At 36.8% G+C, this 14,173-nt stretch overlaps 1 protein-coding gene and 1 pseudogene across 1 annotated transcript; one reads left to right on the top strand and one right to left on the bottom strand.

Moving 5' to 3' along the window:
* The first annotated feature begins 7,430 nt into the window (after positions 1–7,430).
* LOC149391023 (uncharacterized) lies at positions 7,431–10,052 on the top strand. The gene has a single exon (XM_089620905.1). It carries the CDS (start codon positions 7,588–7,590, stop codon positions 9,937–9,939), a length of 2,352 nt encoding a protein of 783 aa, XP_089477031.1. The 5' UTR covers positions 7,431–7,587; the 3' UTR covers positions 9,940–10,052.
* A 914-nt stretch (positions 10,053–10,966) lies between these two features.
* Positions 10,967–13,130, bottom strand: LOC149391022 (pectinesterase pseudogene; annotated as a pseudogene).
* Positions 13,131–14,173: the final 1,043 nt, after the last annotated feature.

Below are 14,173 nucleotides of genomic sequence, written 5' to 3'. Positions count from 1 at the left end.
AGTGTGTAGGCACTTTTAAACACTACGACTTGAGAACGAGTCTTGAAGTCGCAGAGCTAAACTCTAGGTCAAATGAGGACCTAGGTGCCAAAACAAGAAAACGAAATTGACTAGAGAGAGAGAGGAGAGGGGCGGCCACAAGGTCCAAAGAGAGAGGTTCTCTATCTCTAACTTATGTGGAATGAGAAAACAACGAGAATGAGGGCCCTATTTATAGGAGAAGGGTTAGCCTTAGAAATAGGAGTTTCCTCTTTTTTCCAAGCATTCATGAGCAATCTCTTATTGCCCTTTTTCTCCATATGCGCCCAACATCTCATTCCCTTAAGGGATTTGTTTCCTAATTTGTTCCTTCTCTAGGTTGGCCGAAATTTCCCTTTCCATGTAGGGGAAATTTGTTTCCTCTTTTTCTTTTGGCAAGTATCTTGATACATTCATGCACAAAATATTCTCTCTCTCTTTGGGTGGTGGGCGCCTATAATACTCTAGAAAGGCCTTCCAGAAGCTTTTTCATTTGTTCATGACAACATGAAAAAGGCCCATTAAGAATTTTCAATAAAATTCTTATGAAATGAAATTAATCCACAAGGCCTAATAAGACTAATATTGGCCGAGTGAAACATGTCATTAAATGACCTTGTCAAAAAATTTATTGACATTCATTTCATCCTATGTCTCAAAAGACAAAAAATACCCTTTCGACAATTTTCGTTCTTGTTTTGACTTAGCTTCCAGTTTAACTATTCCTACTCGATGTGATTCGTGACAGTGACCTCATGGATCCAAATGAACAAAGCTTGAGCTAAAATACTTGGACTCAAAAGTTCACAAACATTTTCTAAGTTTAGCTTTATGTCAACTGACTCCACTAAAGAGTTGACACTGAAAATCTCTCGGTTCAAATGAATTTATTTTCTACTCAAGAATTCAACCTAATTCTAATGAGTGGATCCACAGAATATTATCAGTGTTTACCCTTCATGAATATCATCAGCTAGTCGGGATTTACAAAATTACCATTTTACCCTTCTAGCTGTTATTTCCTCAACTCCTTTGTCGCTTGTGAATAAGTTAGAAACAATGTATTGACGAGGAGCTAACAAGTCACATTGTTTCATCCAAAAGAGTCAAGACTCAATTTGGACACTGGCCAGTTCATTTATTCACACTCCAAGGAACAAAGCATGAGGTGATATATATTGCATTTCAGCAATCTTGTACATGAATTCCATATCTATGAGAACTTCACAAAGTTACTCATGACATTCTCACAACTTAGTACTTCACCAATAGGCCTTGTTCGGAATCACAAAGTAAGTCCGAACTCTGACTTTCTCAAATGAGAATACTAAGGTGTGAAATGACATGTCTCATATCAAGATTAAGGTAAGCACGATGCAATTCATACGTAGTGACTTCGAGACATAAGAGGTTAAATGATTTGTTCTTATCTTGTCTCTAGAAGTGCACTGGTCAATTCAGTACCTTTGGAAGATACCTAGAAGAACTATAGAGTCTCCAACTCTCAATGCCTCATAACCAGACATCATAGATTCTTCTAACAATCATACTGAGGTCAACAGTCCTTTGACCCTTAGATTGCGAATATATCGTTTTAAGCAAACTACGAAGAGTTTGTTCATGCAAATCTACATTTCTCTCTTCGTAAGTTGTTTAGTTTGTTTATGGACTAAAGACTAATGTTTTATCATAAAGCTTCAAACAGACACGGAAGAATGAATGAACGTTTCAACTTTTTATTAATGAATAAGCAATTTCAAGCAAGAGTCTTCATGAGACTTTATTACATCAAATGTACGATATAAAGATTACAACTCTTCTTGTGGGCACCATTGTCAACAACTCAGAGCTTGTGGAATGTGATACAAGTGATCTCTCATCCCAATGCATTGTATTTAAAGCCATTAGACGATATCTTATATAACACGCTACGACAAAAACTGAAAACAATTTCATTTGATACCCTAGCTTCAACGTGATTGATGTTGAGTTCAAATGCAACAATTCTCCACCTTGAACACTGCATCCTCATATCATCTAGTAAAGATCAGATCCATCCCTCTAAGGTTCTACTTCCCTGAACCCCTTGACGTGCAGCAACTTCAAACAATGCTCGAACTTGACTCCGGGCAATGCTTTAATTAGCATGTCTACATGATTCTCTTATGTTGATGCCTTGACACCTTCACCTTCCCTGAGTTGACCACGTCCCCTATGAATTGAAGCTTTACGTCAATGTGATTTGACCACTCATAGAAGACTTGGTGCTTAGCGAAATGTAGAGCACTTTGGCTGTCACTGTGAATGGTGACTTGGTCTTGATCAAACCCCAACTCGCTGACCAATCCCTTGATCCACAGAGCTTCCTTCACTGCTTCCGTGAGTGCTATACTCAGCCTCTGTTGTTGATAATGCCACCATTGACTACAAGTCTGCTTTTTAGCTCACTACTCCACCACACACCTTGAACACATATCCGGTGATGGATTTTATGGTATCAATACTACTAGCATAGTCTGATTCCACAAAGCCTTCAACTTGCACATTGTCAGTTTTACACATGCCATATATAATACCATAGTCAAGAGATCCTTTCAAATATATAAGCATCCATTTTACACATTATAATGTTCTTTGCCAGGATTGGCCATGAATCTTGACACCAAACTGATTGCATAGGCTAAGTCTGATCTTGAGCAAATCATGGAGAACATTAGACTTCCCACTACACTTGCTTATGGCACATTGGACATGTAATTTGTTTCCTTCAAGGCCATAGGCTGCTGAGATGTAGAGAGCTTGAAATGTTGTGGAATAGGAGTGGCAACAGACTTTGAAGATGACATTTCATATTTCTCAAATACTTTAGACAAGTAGCTTTTTAGAAAAAGACACAGTTTCTTGTCACTTATATTTATGATGATCTCCATTCCTAAGATCCTTCTTGCAAGGCCAAGATCTTTCATCTGAAATCTCTTCCTTAATTGTTCTTTGAACCTGTTAACTTCACACTTATCTTTGCACACTATTAGCATATCATCAACATATAAAAGCATATAGATCATAGTGGTTTTATTTAAGCACTTAAAATACACACACCAATCATATTCACTCATATTGAAATTGTGATTAATCATGAATTTATCAAACTTGAGTTACCACAGCCTAGGAGATTGCTTAAGCCCATATAGAGAGATTTAAACTTTTGTTTGATGTCTCATACTTCAAAACCATTTGGTTGTTGCATGTAGATGATCTCATCAAGCTCCCCATACAGAAAGGCTGTTTTAGCATCTATCTGTTCCAATTCAAGATCAAGATTAGCTACTAAAGATAAAATGGTTCGAATAGACTTGTGTTTGACTATAGTAGAATAGATCTCATTGTATTCTATGCCTTCAGTCTGTGAGACCCGTTAACAACTAGTCTTGCTTTGAATATGGGAGCTTCAATTCCTGGAATCCCTTCCTTGACTTTGAAGATCCACCTTGAGCCTATGATATTCTGATTTTGAGGCTAGTCAACAATAGACCATGTCTCATTTTCCTTCAGGGACTTCAATTCTTCTATCATATCAGCTTTCCAGGATTCCTTGCGCTTGCTCATAATAGCTTCTCTGTAGTGTCTTGGCTCTTCTTCGAGAAGTTCATATGCAGTCATGAAAGCATAAGCAGTGAGGTCATATCCAAATCTCCGAGTAGGCCTTGATATCCTTCTTTCTCTATCTCTGAAAAGGTTTTAGTCAGAGACATCTTGAGTCTCATCTTCTGGTTCTTCAATTAGATCTTGTATCTCAGGTACAAGTTGATCATTGGCTTCATGTTCCTCTTGCACTCAAGGTTGTACATCTTCATGAGTGTGTGGCTACTAAAATTAGACTATTTAAATTGCAAGACACAAAGTGACGACTTACCTCGCCATATGATCGAGACAGCTTAATTAGTATGTACCTCTTATAATAAGTGGGTAAAACGACAATAATTATGGATTTCAAAGATAGAAATTTCAAAAATACTTTTTAAATGACTTAAAATTCGAACAATTTCAACTTGATGGTTTCTTGACCCAGAAACTATTAACGAAGTCTACCAAACTCTGTTAACTTGTGTGTCACATGACAAGCCTTAAGAATAAAATCTAACAAAGAAAACTTATAACTGAAGCTTCGACTAAGTGTCAATTCACTTTGACTCAACATTTGGAAAACCTCTTTTTTCTGAAAAAATATATTCTACTGTCCATAAATTTAGAAGTCTTGTTTTGGCTTTTGACCTCGTTTTGACTTTAAATTTTGATATTAAATGTACGCTACTAAAATATATCTCAACATTATTTTCATACTGACACGAAAATATAGCTTATATTCCCTACACTATTTATCGATTAGTTGGACTTAGATGGTCGTGAGTAACTATTATAGTCCGAATCGGATTTCTATTAGGCGGACCTAATATGACCAACGCCAGATCTAAAAACAAATTGTAAGAAATCACTACTACAAATATGAGATTAATACGCGACTAAATAAACGATAACACGTATGATTTTGATAGTCATAAAAAATTATCATGACTGCTAATTTTTTTTAATAACTGTCATAGTTTATATATGAGTTTTAATATCTAACAGTCATAATTTGTCTCATTTAAATTTTTAATGACTACTTTTAGTTTAGGAGTCGAGAAAGTTCTCAACTAATAAAAATAAGACGCGTCGTGCTAAATGATTTTCCCTTCTTCAGCTTCCTTGGTCGTTGAGTCTCCGACCATGGACAAACTCCTCGAGAGTAATATATTTTTTGTCTCGGGCGGTGAGTTCAGTCATTGTCCTTGGCTTTTTTTTTATCATGGAGTCGAGGAAGCCTCCAAGTTGATTCATAGCTTCTTCTTTTTTTTTCCTAAATCTTTTCATTATACAATTCGTCAGAGTTTTCATGTCGTAAAAATTTGTACGAAAGCAAGTTTTTAAAGATCTTAGGGGTTTATATATGTGAAACCTTATCATGGTGATAGTCCATAACTAATTAGGTTAGATAGTCTGTTAAGAACCATAGATGCATACTAAATTACTCGAGTATAAACTTTGAGAAGTACTAAAATATCTCTATAAGAAAACGCACGTAAAATAAACGTCAGAAAATAACAATCACCTAATTTCGAATATCTTAATCTGAATAAAGCATATAAATAAAATGTAGGGTAATTTAGCAAAATAGCCAACTTAAACGTTGAGAATTGCTAAATAGCCAAGGTTTGGTAAATAGTAGGTAAATAGCTATTTTTATATATTTACAAACGTAAATATCAAGTAAATAGCCACTGCCATATTAAGCCACGTCATCATATATGGCTATTTACTTAATATTTACCAAACCTTGGCTATTTAGCAATATCAAACGTTTAAGTTGGCTATTTTTCTAATTTTTTGTAAAATGAACAATTATTTAGCAAAATAGCCAAATCAAACGTTTAAAATTGCTAAATAACCAAGGTTTTGTAAATAATAAGTAAATAGCCAGATATCATTTAAGACACTTCTAAATTTACCAAAACGCCCTGACTTTCCCGCCCATAACACACGGTTGACTTTAAAAAGAAAAACAATAAAATAGGTAACGTGATTCCGAGAATCGAGGAAGTAATAACTGCATTTAAAACCGAATACTCCCCACCGATTTTTACTCTGCCATAAAAAAAAATTGCTCCCAAAATTATTTTCATAAATCAGCTCCTCTCTCCGACGAACTGCAATTATTTTGGCGACTTCCGACGAACTGCAACTATTTTTCAGACCAGCTCCTCTCTCCGGCTGTAACAGGTATGCATGTGTGATTTTTTTTCAATTGGAACTCTTATTTACTAATGTTCAACCTCGATTTACATATTAAAAATTTTCAAAAATTTTTTTTTTGGAATCGATTTTGAAATTAGATGGTATTGAACATTCCTCTCCCTATGTGTAATGAATCCGTAGATTATTGGTCATCAATCCTAAAAATTTACACAAAACCCTTTTCATCACAATGAAATTTGGGGGATCCGACTATTGTGATTTAAATACAAAATCATGTGTTATTCAGTGATTATTATGTTTATTGTAAATCCTTTTGAATGTTTAAATGTTGTTGGAACGAGTTTGATGTATAAATCTTGATGTGTTATATCTATATCTTGATGCGCAGTAAAATGAAATCATGTATTAGTGTGTTAGTTTTCCCGATATACCATTGTGAATGCGTTTAGAAAATTGGGTGTTTCGATGTTAGAAGAAAAAATTGGAGTCGGACATATTTTGCAGTAAATCTGAGTAAATATTGGATAGTCTAAGTTATTTGGACCAAATACTCTTTTACACATATTTACTACTGAGTTTGGATGTTAGAAGAAAATAATAGTAGTCGACATATTTTGCAGTAAATCTGAGTAAATATTGGATAGTCTAAGTTTTTTGGATCAAATATTTTTTTACACATATTTACTGCTGAGTTTAGATGTTAGAATAAAATAATAGTAGTCGACATATTTTGCAGTAAATCTGAGTAAATATCACACAGTCTAAGTTTTTTGACCGTTTCTTTATTTACACATATTTACATCTCAAGAAGAACGGCAAACCAGTTGCAGTGAAGCTTGCCATCAACAGGCACGGATCCACGTAGGGGCCAGTGGGGGCAGTGGCCCCCACTGGAATTTTGGAAAAAAAAAAATTTGTACTTATATAATTATATTTAACAAAAAAAAGTCGGAGTCAGTTATAAATCGGATTTAACCCACACCCAATATAAAAAAACTAACTCTGGCTGCTCATCCCGTGGTCATCCGAGAGTTTTTTTTTCTTTGTTTTGCTGCATACTTCAGTTCACGAATTCCAAGAGGTAATTATTAGGTTTTATTTATTGCTGATATCAGTGATATGTACTCTGTTATAGGGATATAGGGATATGCAGCTTTTTTTTTTTTTGTACTTGATATAGGGATATGCAGCTTTTTTTTTTTTTTTTTTTTTTTTTTTTGAAAAAAGGATTGCTTCGTTCAGTCCCCTTACCTGCAGGACTGCTTTGCTTACCTGTATATGGCCAAATGTCAAAAGCAATTTACAGTACACCATGTTTTTATATTAAAAATATATAAGCACTTTATTTATTATTATTTTGATTATGCAATTCATATGAGTCTATGGTCAATCGTATATATATATAGCTCTCCCTTTATATTTTTTTTTTGCTCTTCTCTTTTGCTTTCTTATGAATTCTTATGTTTTTCCTCCATATTTTATTTTGGGGCTGTCAGCCAAAAATATGGCTTAGCCAGCTTTTATAGAAGAAGCTACTTTCTCTGTTTATTTCTTGAAATCTTTTTTTATTCCTCCCTTTCAGATCAGCTTGATTAATTTATGATGAACAAGCCCCTTGTTTGACGGTCTTTATTATGTAAAAAATATTTTCACTGTTGTTAGATGAAGATTTTGGTCTTATCGTATACAAATTACAAAGTTCTTTGAATTTTTTTTTCTTCTTTAATTTTTTAGTTAAAATATTTTATTGATTTTCTTTCTTTTTGTTAAATAGGTATGGATAAATATTTAAAAAGAGGATTAGACTCTCCGTTTCAAACAGGAAAAAATTATGATATTACAAAATCAAGCAAAGAAGAATTTAATCCAAACACTCTTGAGACCGATCCTGGAAAGAGAATACCAATATCAGATTATCATCCAAATCTACAAGACGACGTTCGAAGAGCTTATATGTTGAAAGGTCCTTGTCAGCCGAAGCTTGTTAAGTTTCCTCCTACAAAGTTTGGTGACAGAGAAAGACGCTTTAATCATGCTTGGTATCAACAATATGCTAACTGGTTGGAGTATAGTGTGGCCAAAGATGCAGCTTATTGTCTTTGTTGTTATTTATTCAAACAAAATAACGGGGATCAAGGAGGTGGAGATTATTTTGTTGGCGACGGATTCAGAAACTGGAAAAAAAAGGAGAGATTGGATATACATGTAGGAGGCCATGACAGTGCTCACAATCAGGCGTGGACTAAGCTTGAAGCTCTACGAAAACAGAAGCAACATATTGAACATGCTTTCATCAAGCAAACTAATCAAATGCAAAGTACTTATGCATCACGGTTGACTGCCACAATTGATTGCGTTCGATTTCTTCTACGACAAGGTCTTGCTTTTTGTGGTGATGATGAAACAGAAAACTCAAAGAATCAAGGTAATTTTCTTGAACTTTTGAAGTTTTTGGCGAATCATAATAGTGATATTGATAAAGTTGTCCTTAAGAATGCTCCGAAGAATGATAAAATGACTGCACCAAGTATTCAGAAGGAAATTGTTAATGCGATTGCCGTGGAAACTCTTAATGCCATCTTGAGAGATATAGGTGGTGGATTTTTTTCCATTCTAGTTGATGAATCTCGCGATGTCTCAATGAAAGAGCAAATGGCTGTTGTTTTACGCTATGTCGATAAAAGTGGTTCTATAATTGAACGCTTCATTGGTCTTGAACATGTTGCTACTACAACAGCTATATCTCTAAAAGAGGCAATCGACGGATTATTTTCTAGACATGGATTGAGCATTTCTAGATTGCGGGGCCAAGGATACGATGGAGCTAGTAATATGCAGGGAGAGTTCAATGGCTTAAAAGCACTTATTTTGAAAGAAAATCCGTGTGCTTTTTACATTCATTGTTTTGCTCACCAACTCCAACTTGCTCTTGTAGCGGTAGCAAAAAAACATATTGAAGTTGCAAGTCTTTTCCTTTCTATTGCTAGTATTGTCAACATTGCTAGCGCTTCGTCTAAACGGTGCGACGTTCTTCATCAATTGCATGCAATCAAGATTTTTGAGGCTATCGATAATGGTGAGATTTGTAGCGGAAAAGGATTAAATCAGGAGACCATGTTGAAACGTACTTCGGATACACGTTGGAGCTCACATTATGATTCTTTAATCAGCTTGATCATCATGTTCTCATCCACGATTGATCTTCTTGAGATTATTGTTGACGAGGGGTCAAGCTCAGAGCAGAAATTTGAAGCAAATAATTTATTAAGTATCATGCAATCCTTTGATTTTGTATTTACGCTACACTTGATGAAGGCAATATTAGGGATTACAGATGAATTGTCAAAAGCTTTGCAGAGGAGGGACCAAGATATTGTAAATGCTATGACTTTGGCAAGAATTTGTAAGCAAAGGTTGCAATCGATGCGAGACAAAGGGTGGAAAGATTTCTCTGATGAAGTTTTTTCTTTTTGTGAAAAGAATAACGTGGGAATGCCTAACATGGATGATGTTTACATACCCCGAGGAAGGTCAAGGCGTAAGGGTCAAAGCGTAACGAATTTGTTTCACTTTCGTGTCGAGCTGTTTTATTCTATTATTGATATGCAACTTTTGGAGTTAAATGATCGTTTCACTGAGGCGAACACGGAGCTTCTTTTGTGTGTAGCATGTTTGTGTCCTACCAACTCTTTTTCTGCTTATGACAAGCAAAAGTTGATCCGTCTTGCCGAGTTTTATCCTGAAGACTTTTCTATTGCGAATCGTTTAAAGCTCGATAACCAACTCGAAACTTATATTTTCGACATGCGTTCAAATGCGGAGTTTGCTAACCTTAGAGGGCTTGGGGATCTTGCAAAAAAGATGGTCGAGACAAAGAAAGATCAGGTATATCCACTAATATATTTACTCATCACACTGGCATTGGTACTTCCAGTTGCTACCGCTTCGGTCGAAAGAGTATTTTCAAGCATGAATATTGTGAAGAATCGTCTACGCAACCGAATGGGAGATCAACTGATGAATGATAATTTAATTGTGTACATCGAAAAAGATATTTTTGATAGGATTGACAATGAGACAATTATACGACGATTTCAAGACATGAAAAGTCGACGTATACAATTGTAGTTTTTGATATTTAATTATTTAATGAAGTTTTTTTTATTGCATTCTTCTTGTTATGTTTATCAACCCATTATAATTTTTTTTTGTGCCCCCGCTCGATTAAAGTTCTAGATCCGTCACTGGCCATCAATGAGAGATCAAAACGCGTTATAAAGAAACCAACAATGCTACATTCACCATATGTAACGAAGAAGAAAGTAACAAAGCAGGTTGATGAGAATCCAAGCAGCCAGCCTAGTTTCTCACTCAACATCGACGATGTCTAAACCGTTTATCTTGCTTTTTAATTCACCACCAGGATTTCAAAATTTATTCTATTACTTAATGATGTGTATTTTGAGATTTATGTACTTTGCTAACTCTTTTGGTAATTTGGATTCTTCGTTAATCCAAAGAAACATATATATGAGTAAACTTTGTCATTAAGAAGACCTATATATTTTGATGTTATTGGTTAAACTGAAACATGACATATGTAAATCTGGGTAAATAACTTATCGACGCAAATGTAAATGAACACTCAACCAACATTATTTACATTAGTTTACTGATCCCTACAGAAATCAAGAATGCAATATAAATCTGGACGAAAAATATAAGAAAGAATATATAAAAAGAAACAAAAAAATTACAACTGCCACGTCCATTTAGTTCCTAAAATAAAGGGATCATTAATAGATTAAATCATGTTCACACTTATATCAGGAAATACAATTCCAAAAATTTCGGGAATAAATTTCATCCGAAAATTCAAATTAGTAATTCAAAATTCAAACGCTCATGGGCAATTTTCGGAAATAAAAAAACCTATTATTGGGCCACATCATCGGAATGGCTATTTACTTAGTATTTACAAAACCTTGACTATTTAGCAATTTTAAAAGTTTGAGTCGGCTATTTTGCTAAATTACCCTAAAATGAATCATCCCTGAATCATTAATCCTACATTTCCAGGTAATAGTAAAACTAACTAATTATAATTAGTGAAGTGAACCAAAAACACTAGAAACAAAGGAAGAAAAAAAAAGGCCTAATAAAGCAATCCGGGAGTGAAAGGTATGTCAGTGAAAGGCAACCAAGAGTTAGCATCAGTGAAATTCTGAAGCGTGAAAGACAAAGCCTCTGACAAAGTCATCTCCTTTTGAACGCCAGTCCACGGAACCCTAGAGGCGGTAGCGGAGCCGGGACCGGTATTCTGAAACTCGCCGTAGTAGAGCTTGCCACGGGCCTCGTTGCCGTGCATGTTTTGCCAGCCTCGGGGTTCAATGGCGGCCCCGATATTGGACTCCATGTACACGGTCCTCGCGTACGGCCTCCACGGCCGGCCGAGAAATCCGCCGGAGTTTATGCCCTCTCTCTCGGAGTCGACGGTGCAGTTGTGGAAGACGAAGCCGCTGTTCTCGTCGGCGAGGTCTCGGTTTTGGGCGGCCACGGTAAAGGACCGGCCTTTGCGGCCGAGGATGAACGAGTTCTGGAACACTGCCGAGGCGTCGCCGAAGATGAAGTCCACGGTGCCCGTGACGTGGCAGTCGCGGTAGAACTGGGTTCTGGAGTGGGCGTAGAGCGTGTCTTGGTACCCCTCGAAGCTGCACCGGAAAAAGGCCGACCGGTCCGCTTGGTTCAGCACTGCCACCGCTTGGTTTCCCGGCGGCCCCGCCGTGTTTCGGAACGCCACGTCGATTGCTATGAAGTTGTCTCCTTCTACGGCTGTACGTACCATGAAAAAATTCGTGGAAAAAGTTAATTTCTATGCATGTCTTCACTGGAGGCTATGCTATGATATAGTTATAAAATAGTTGAATGTAGTAAAATAATTCATAGGTGTAACGATCGAAATAAGTAAAAGTTTGTTGTACGTACCAAAAGTTGCGGAGTGGAAAGTAGACCAACCAGTGGCATTACTGTGATTTCCGGTGATGATTGTGGAGTGAATTCCATCTCCAAGAAGCAGTATGCTTTGCTTGTGAGCGGAGATGCTGATACACTCGTCATAAACCCCAGCTTTGGAGTAAATTACGAAATAGCCATCTTGAGGCCTAAGTCTTTCCGGCGCGAACTTGACGGCTTCTTCGATGGTCGTGAAGTCTCCGGTGCCGTCTTTGCTAACAATCACGCAGTCGCTCACCGCAATTCCGTTCCCTTTCAACCCTGGAAGCATTAATATTCCTGGGTTGGACCCACACATTGACGAGCTACAATCCCGCGACTTCTTTAGACCCTACACATATGCATGGCAATAAACTAAATATGAGGGACTAGCAGGTTACTTGAACTTTTAACATTATTATTTAGGCAACAGTTTCAAATTGAATTTGGCGTGAAAACATTAATTTTTGTTAATTTCTATTATATTTTAGAAATTTGTATATCGGTAATTCGTTTATCTTATTCTGTTAATTGATGACTACTTATCAAAATTTAAGTTTGTACGCCAGCTGGTCAAAAAATTGGACGAAAAAAGCGAGTACCTTAATAATATCAGTCAGCGAATGGGGCCTCTCTGGACCGTCTTCGTTGCCATGTCTGTTGTTGGAACTCGCTGTGGACGGCGGCGGTGGTGCCTGTGATTGTGCCGGGGGTGTCGGTGGCGGTGGTGAAGAAGGCCGTGCCTGTGATTGTGGCGGTTGACGATGATGCCTGTGCTGATGGTGGTGGTGGTGGTGGTGGTGGTGGTGGTGGCCGGAGCTCATCATCTGCTGATCATCAATGTCCGGGGATAGGGCTTGCGTCACCAACCCTAGAGTCACGCCGTATATCTTTCCCGCGCGTGACACCGCCGCAATCTCCGGAGACCCCTCGTCCACGAGGCCGTCCTGGCACGTCCGGTGGTTGGCCGTGACAGCGCTCAGGCGAGTCCGAACGCGGTGGACGAGACTCGTTGCACTGCTCTTCATCTTCGACAGCTCTTCGGCCACGGAGGTCAGCATGTCCGCGTTCTGCTCGAAGAGGCGGCGGCAGTCCTCGAGGGCAGCGCCGGGGCCGGGGAGCCGCCTTTGGACGAGCTTCGTGATTCGGAGCGCGGTTTGGATTGAGTGCAGCTCATCATTACTCTCGCCGGAGACCATGGAACGGCACAGCTTCCGGTGGGGACTGAACTCGCATCTCGCCGGAGACGCGGCGCTGATCGTGGCTGCCCCACAGAAGAATAACAGAATGCTGATGATGATTGACGTGATCAGTACTCGCATATTCATCGCACTACGATTATGCACTTAATTACGTTTTCACAGCTCATCTATGATGATTTCTTCGATTATGTTTTTTAGGTTTTCCACGCTTCAGACTTGAACTAGTATTTATACAGATTTGTTCGCTAATAGGAATACTAGCTAGTTCGACTTCGACTAGGAATTACCTGAGCGTCTTTTTTAGGTAACAGTAAATTACGCGCTTATGCATGTATCCAACAAACGTTAAAACGTGCGAAAAATGAAGCTTATAATCCGACTACGAATGCAATTCGGCCCGGCCCAATATATTGACGGCCTTAGATACAATTAACAATGAGAAAGTTATTTTCTATTTTCTTGTTTTTTAAACTAAGAAAAATGAGAAAGTTATTTTAAAAATGCTAACCTTCCAAAATAAATTTTTTTATTCTTAACTTAAAAAAAAAAAAATGAAAATAAACTCTAAACAGTAAAAAAAAAAAAAGTAAAAACGTAAAATAAAGTCCAAAATAGTAAACAAATTTTTTAAAAAAATTATGTAAAACATTAAAATGTCCGTTTACAATTTGAAAAAAAATATTTTTGCGATAAAACTATAGACACACTATTCACATGTTTGGTTTCTAAAATCACTACCATATTAATTTGCACATTCAAATTTAAGTATTTTATTTATGTATTAAAAATATAGAACTAAAACAAATTAGGCCTTTAAAAAATGGCTTTCAAAGTTGAATTGTTAAGAAAAGGAACAAAAAGAATAAAGACGGATTCACAATTTCATTCTTGGAAGTTTTGTAATGTATGCTGTCATAGATACGCATGATATTTATGAATATAAATTTATATATTTTTTATTATGCTTATGATTTTTCAGACTCCTATCCAACTCCAGGCAGCGACACGTGGCGGCCTTAATATATATATATATATATATATATATATATATATATATATTTTCGGCCTTTGTTATTTTATTTTTTTTTCTCTCTCGTCAATATATTTTGTATAATTTTTTTATGTATATTATTTTTTCTCTCTCTCTCATCAATATATTTTGTATAATT

The sequence above is a fragment of the Urtica dioica genome, chromosome 7 (assembly GCF_054948205.1).
Source record: "Urtica dioica subsp. dioica isolate 48M chromosome 7, U.dioica_male_clone48M_v1_H2, whole genome shotgun sequence".
Classification (NCBI taxonomy): Eukaryota; Viridiplantae; Streptophyta; class Magnoliopsida; order Rosales; family Urticaceae; genus Urtica; species Urtica dioica.
Note: the sequence above shows the minus strand (reverse complement) of the source record. Positions and strands in the feature narration are given on the sequence as shown.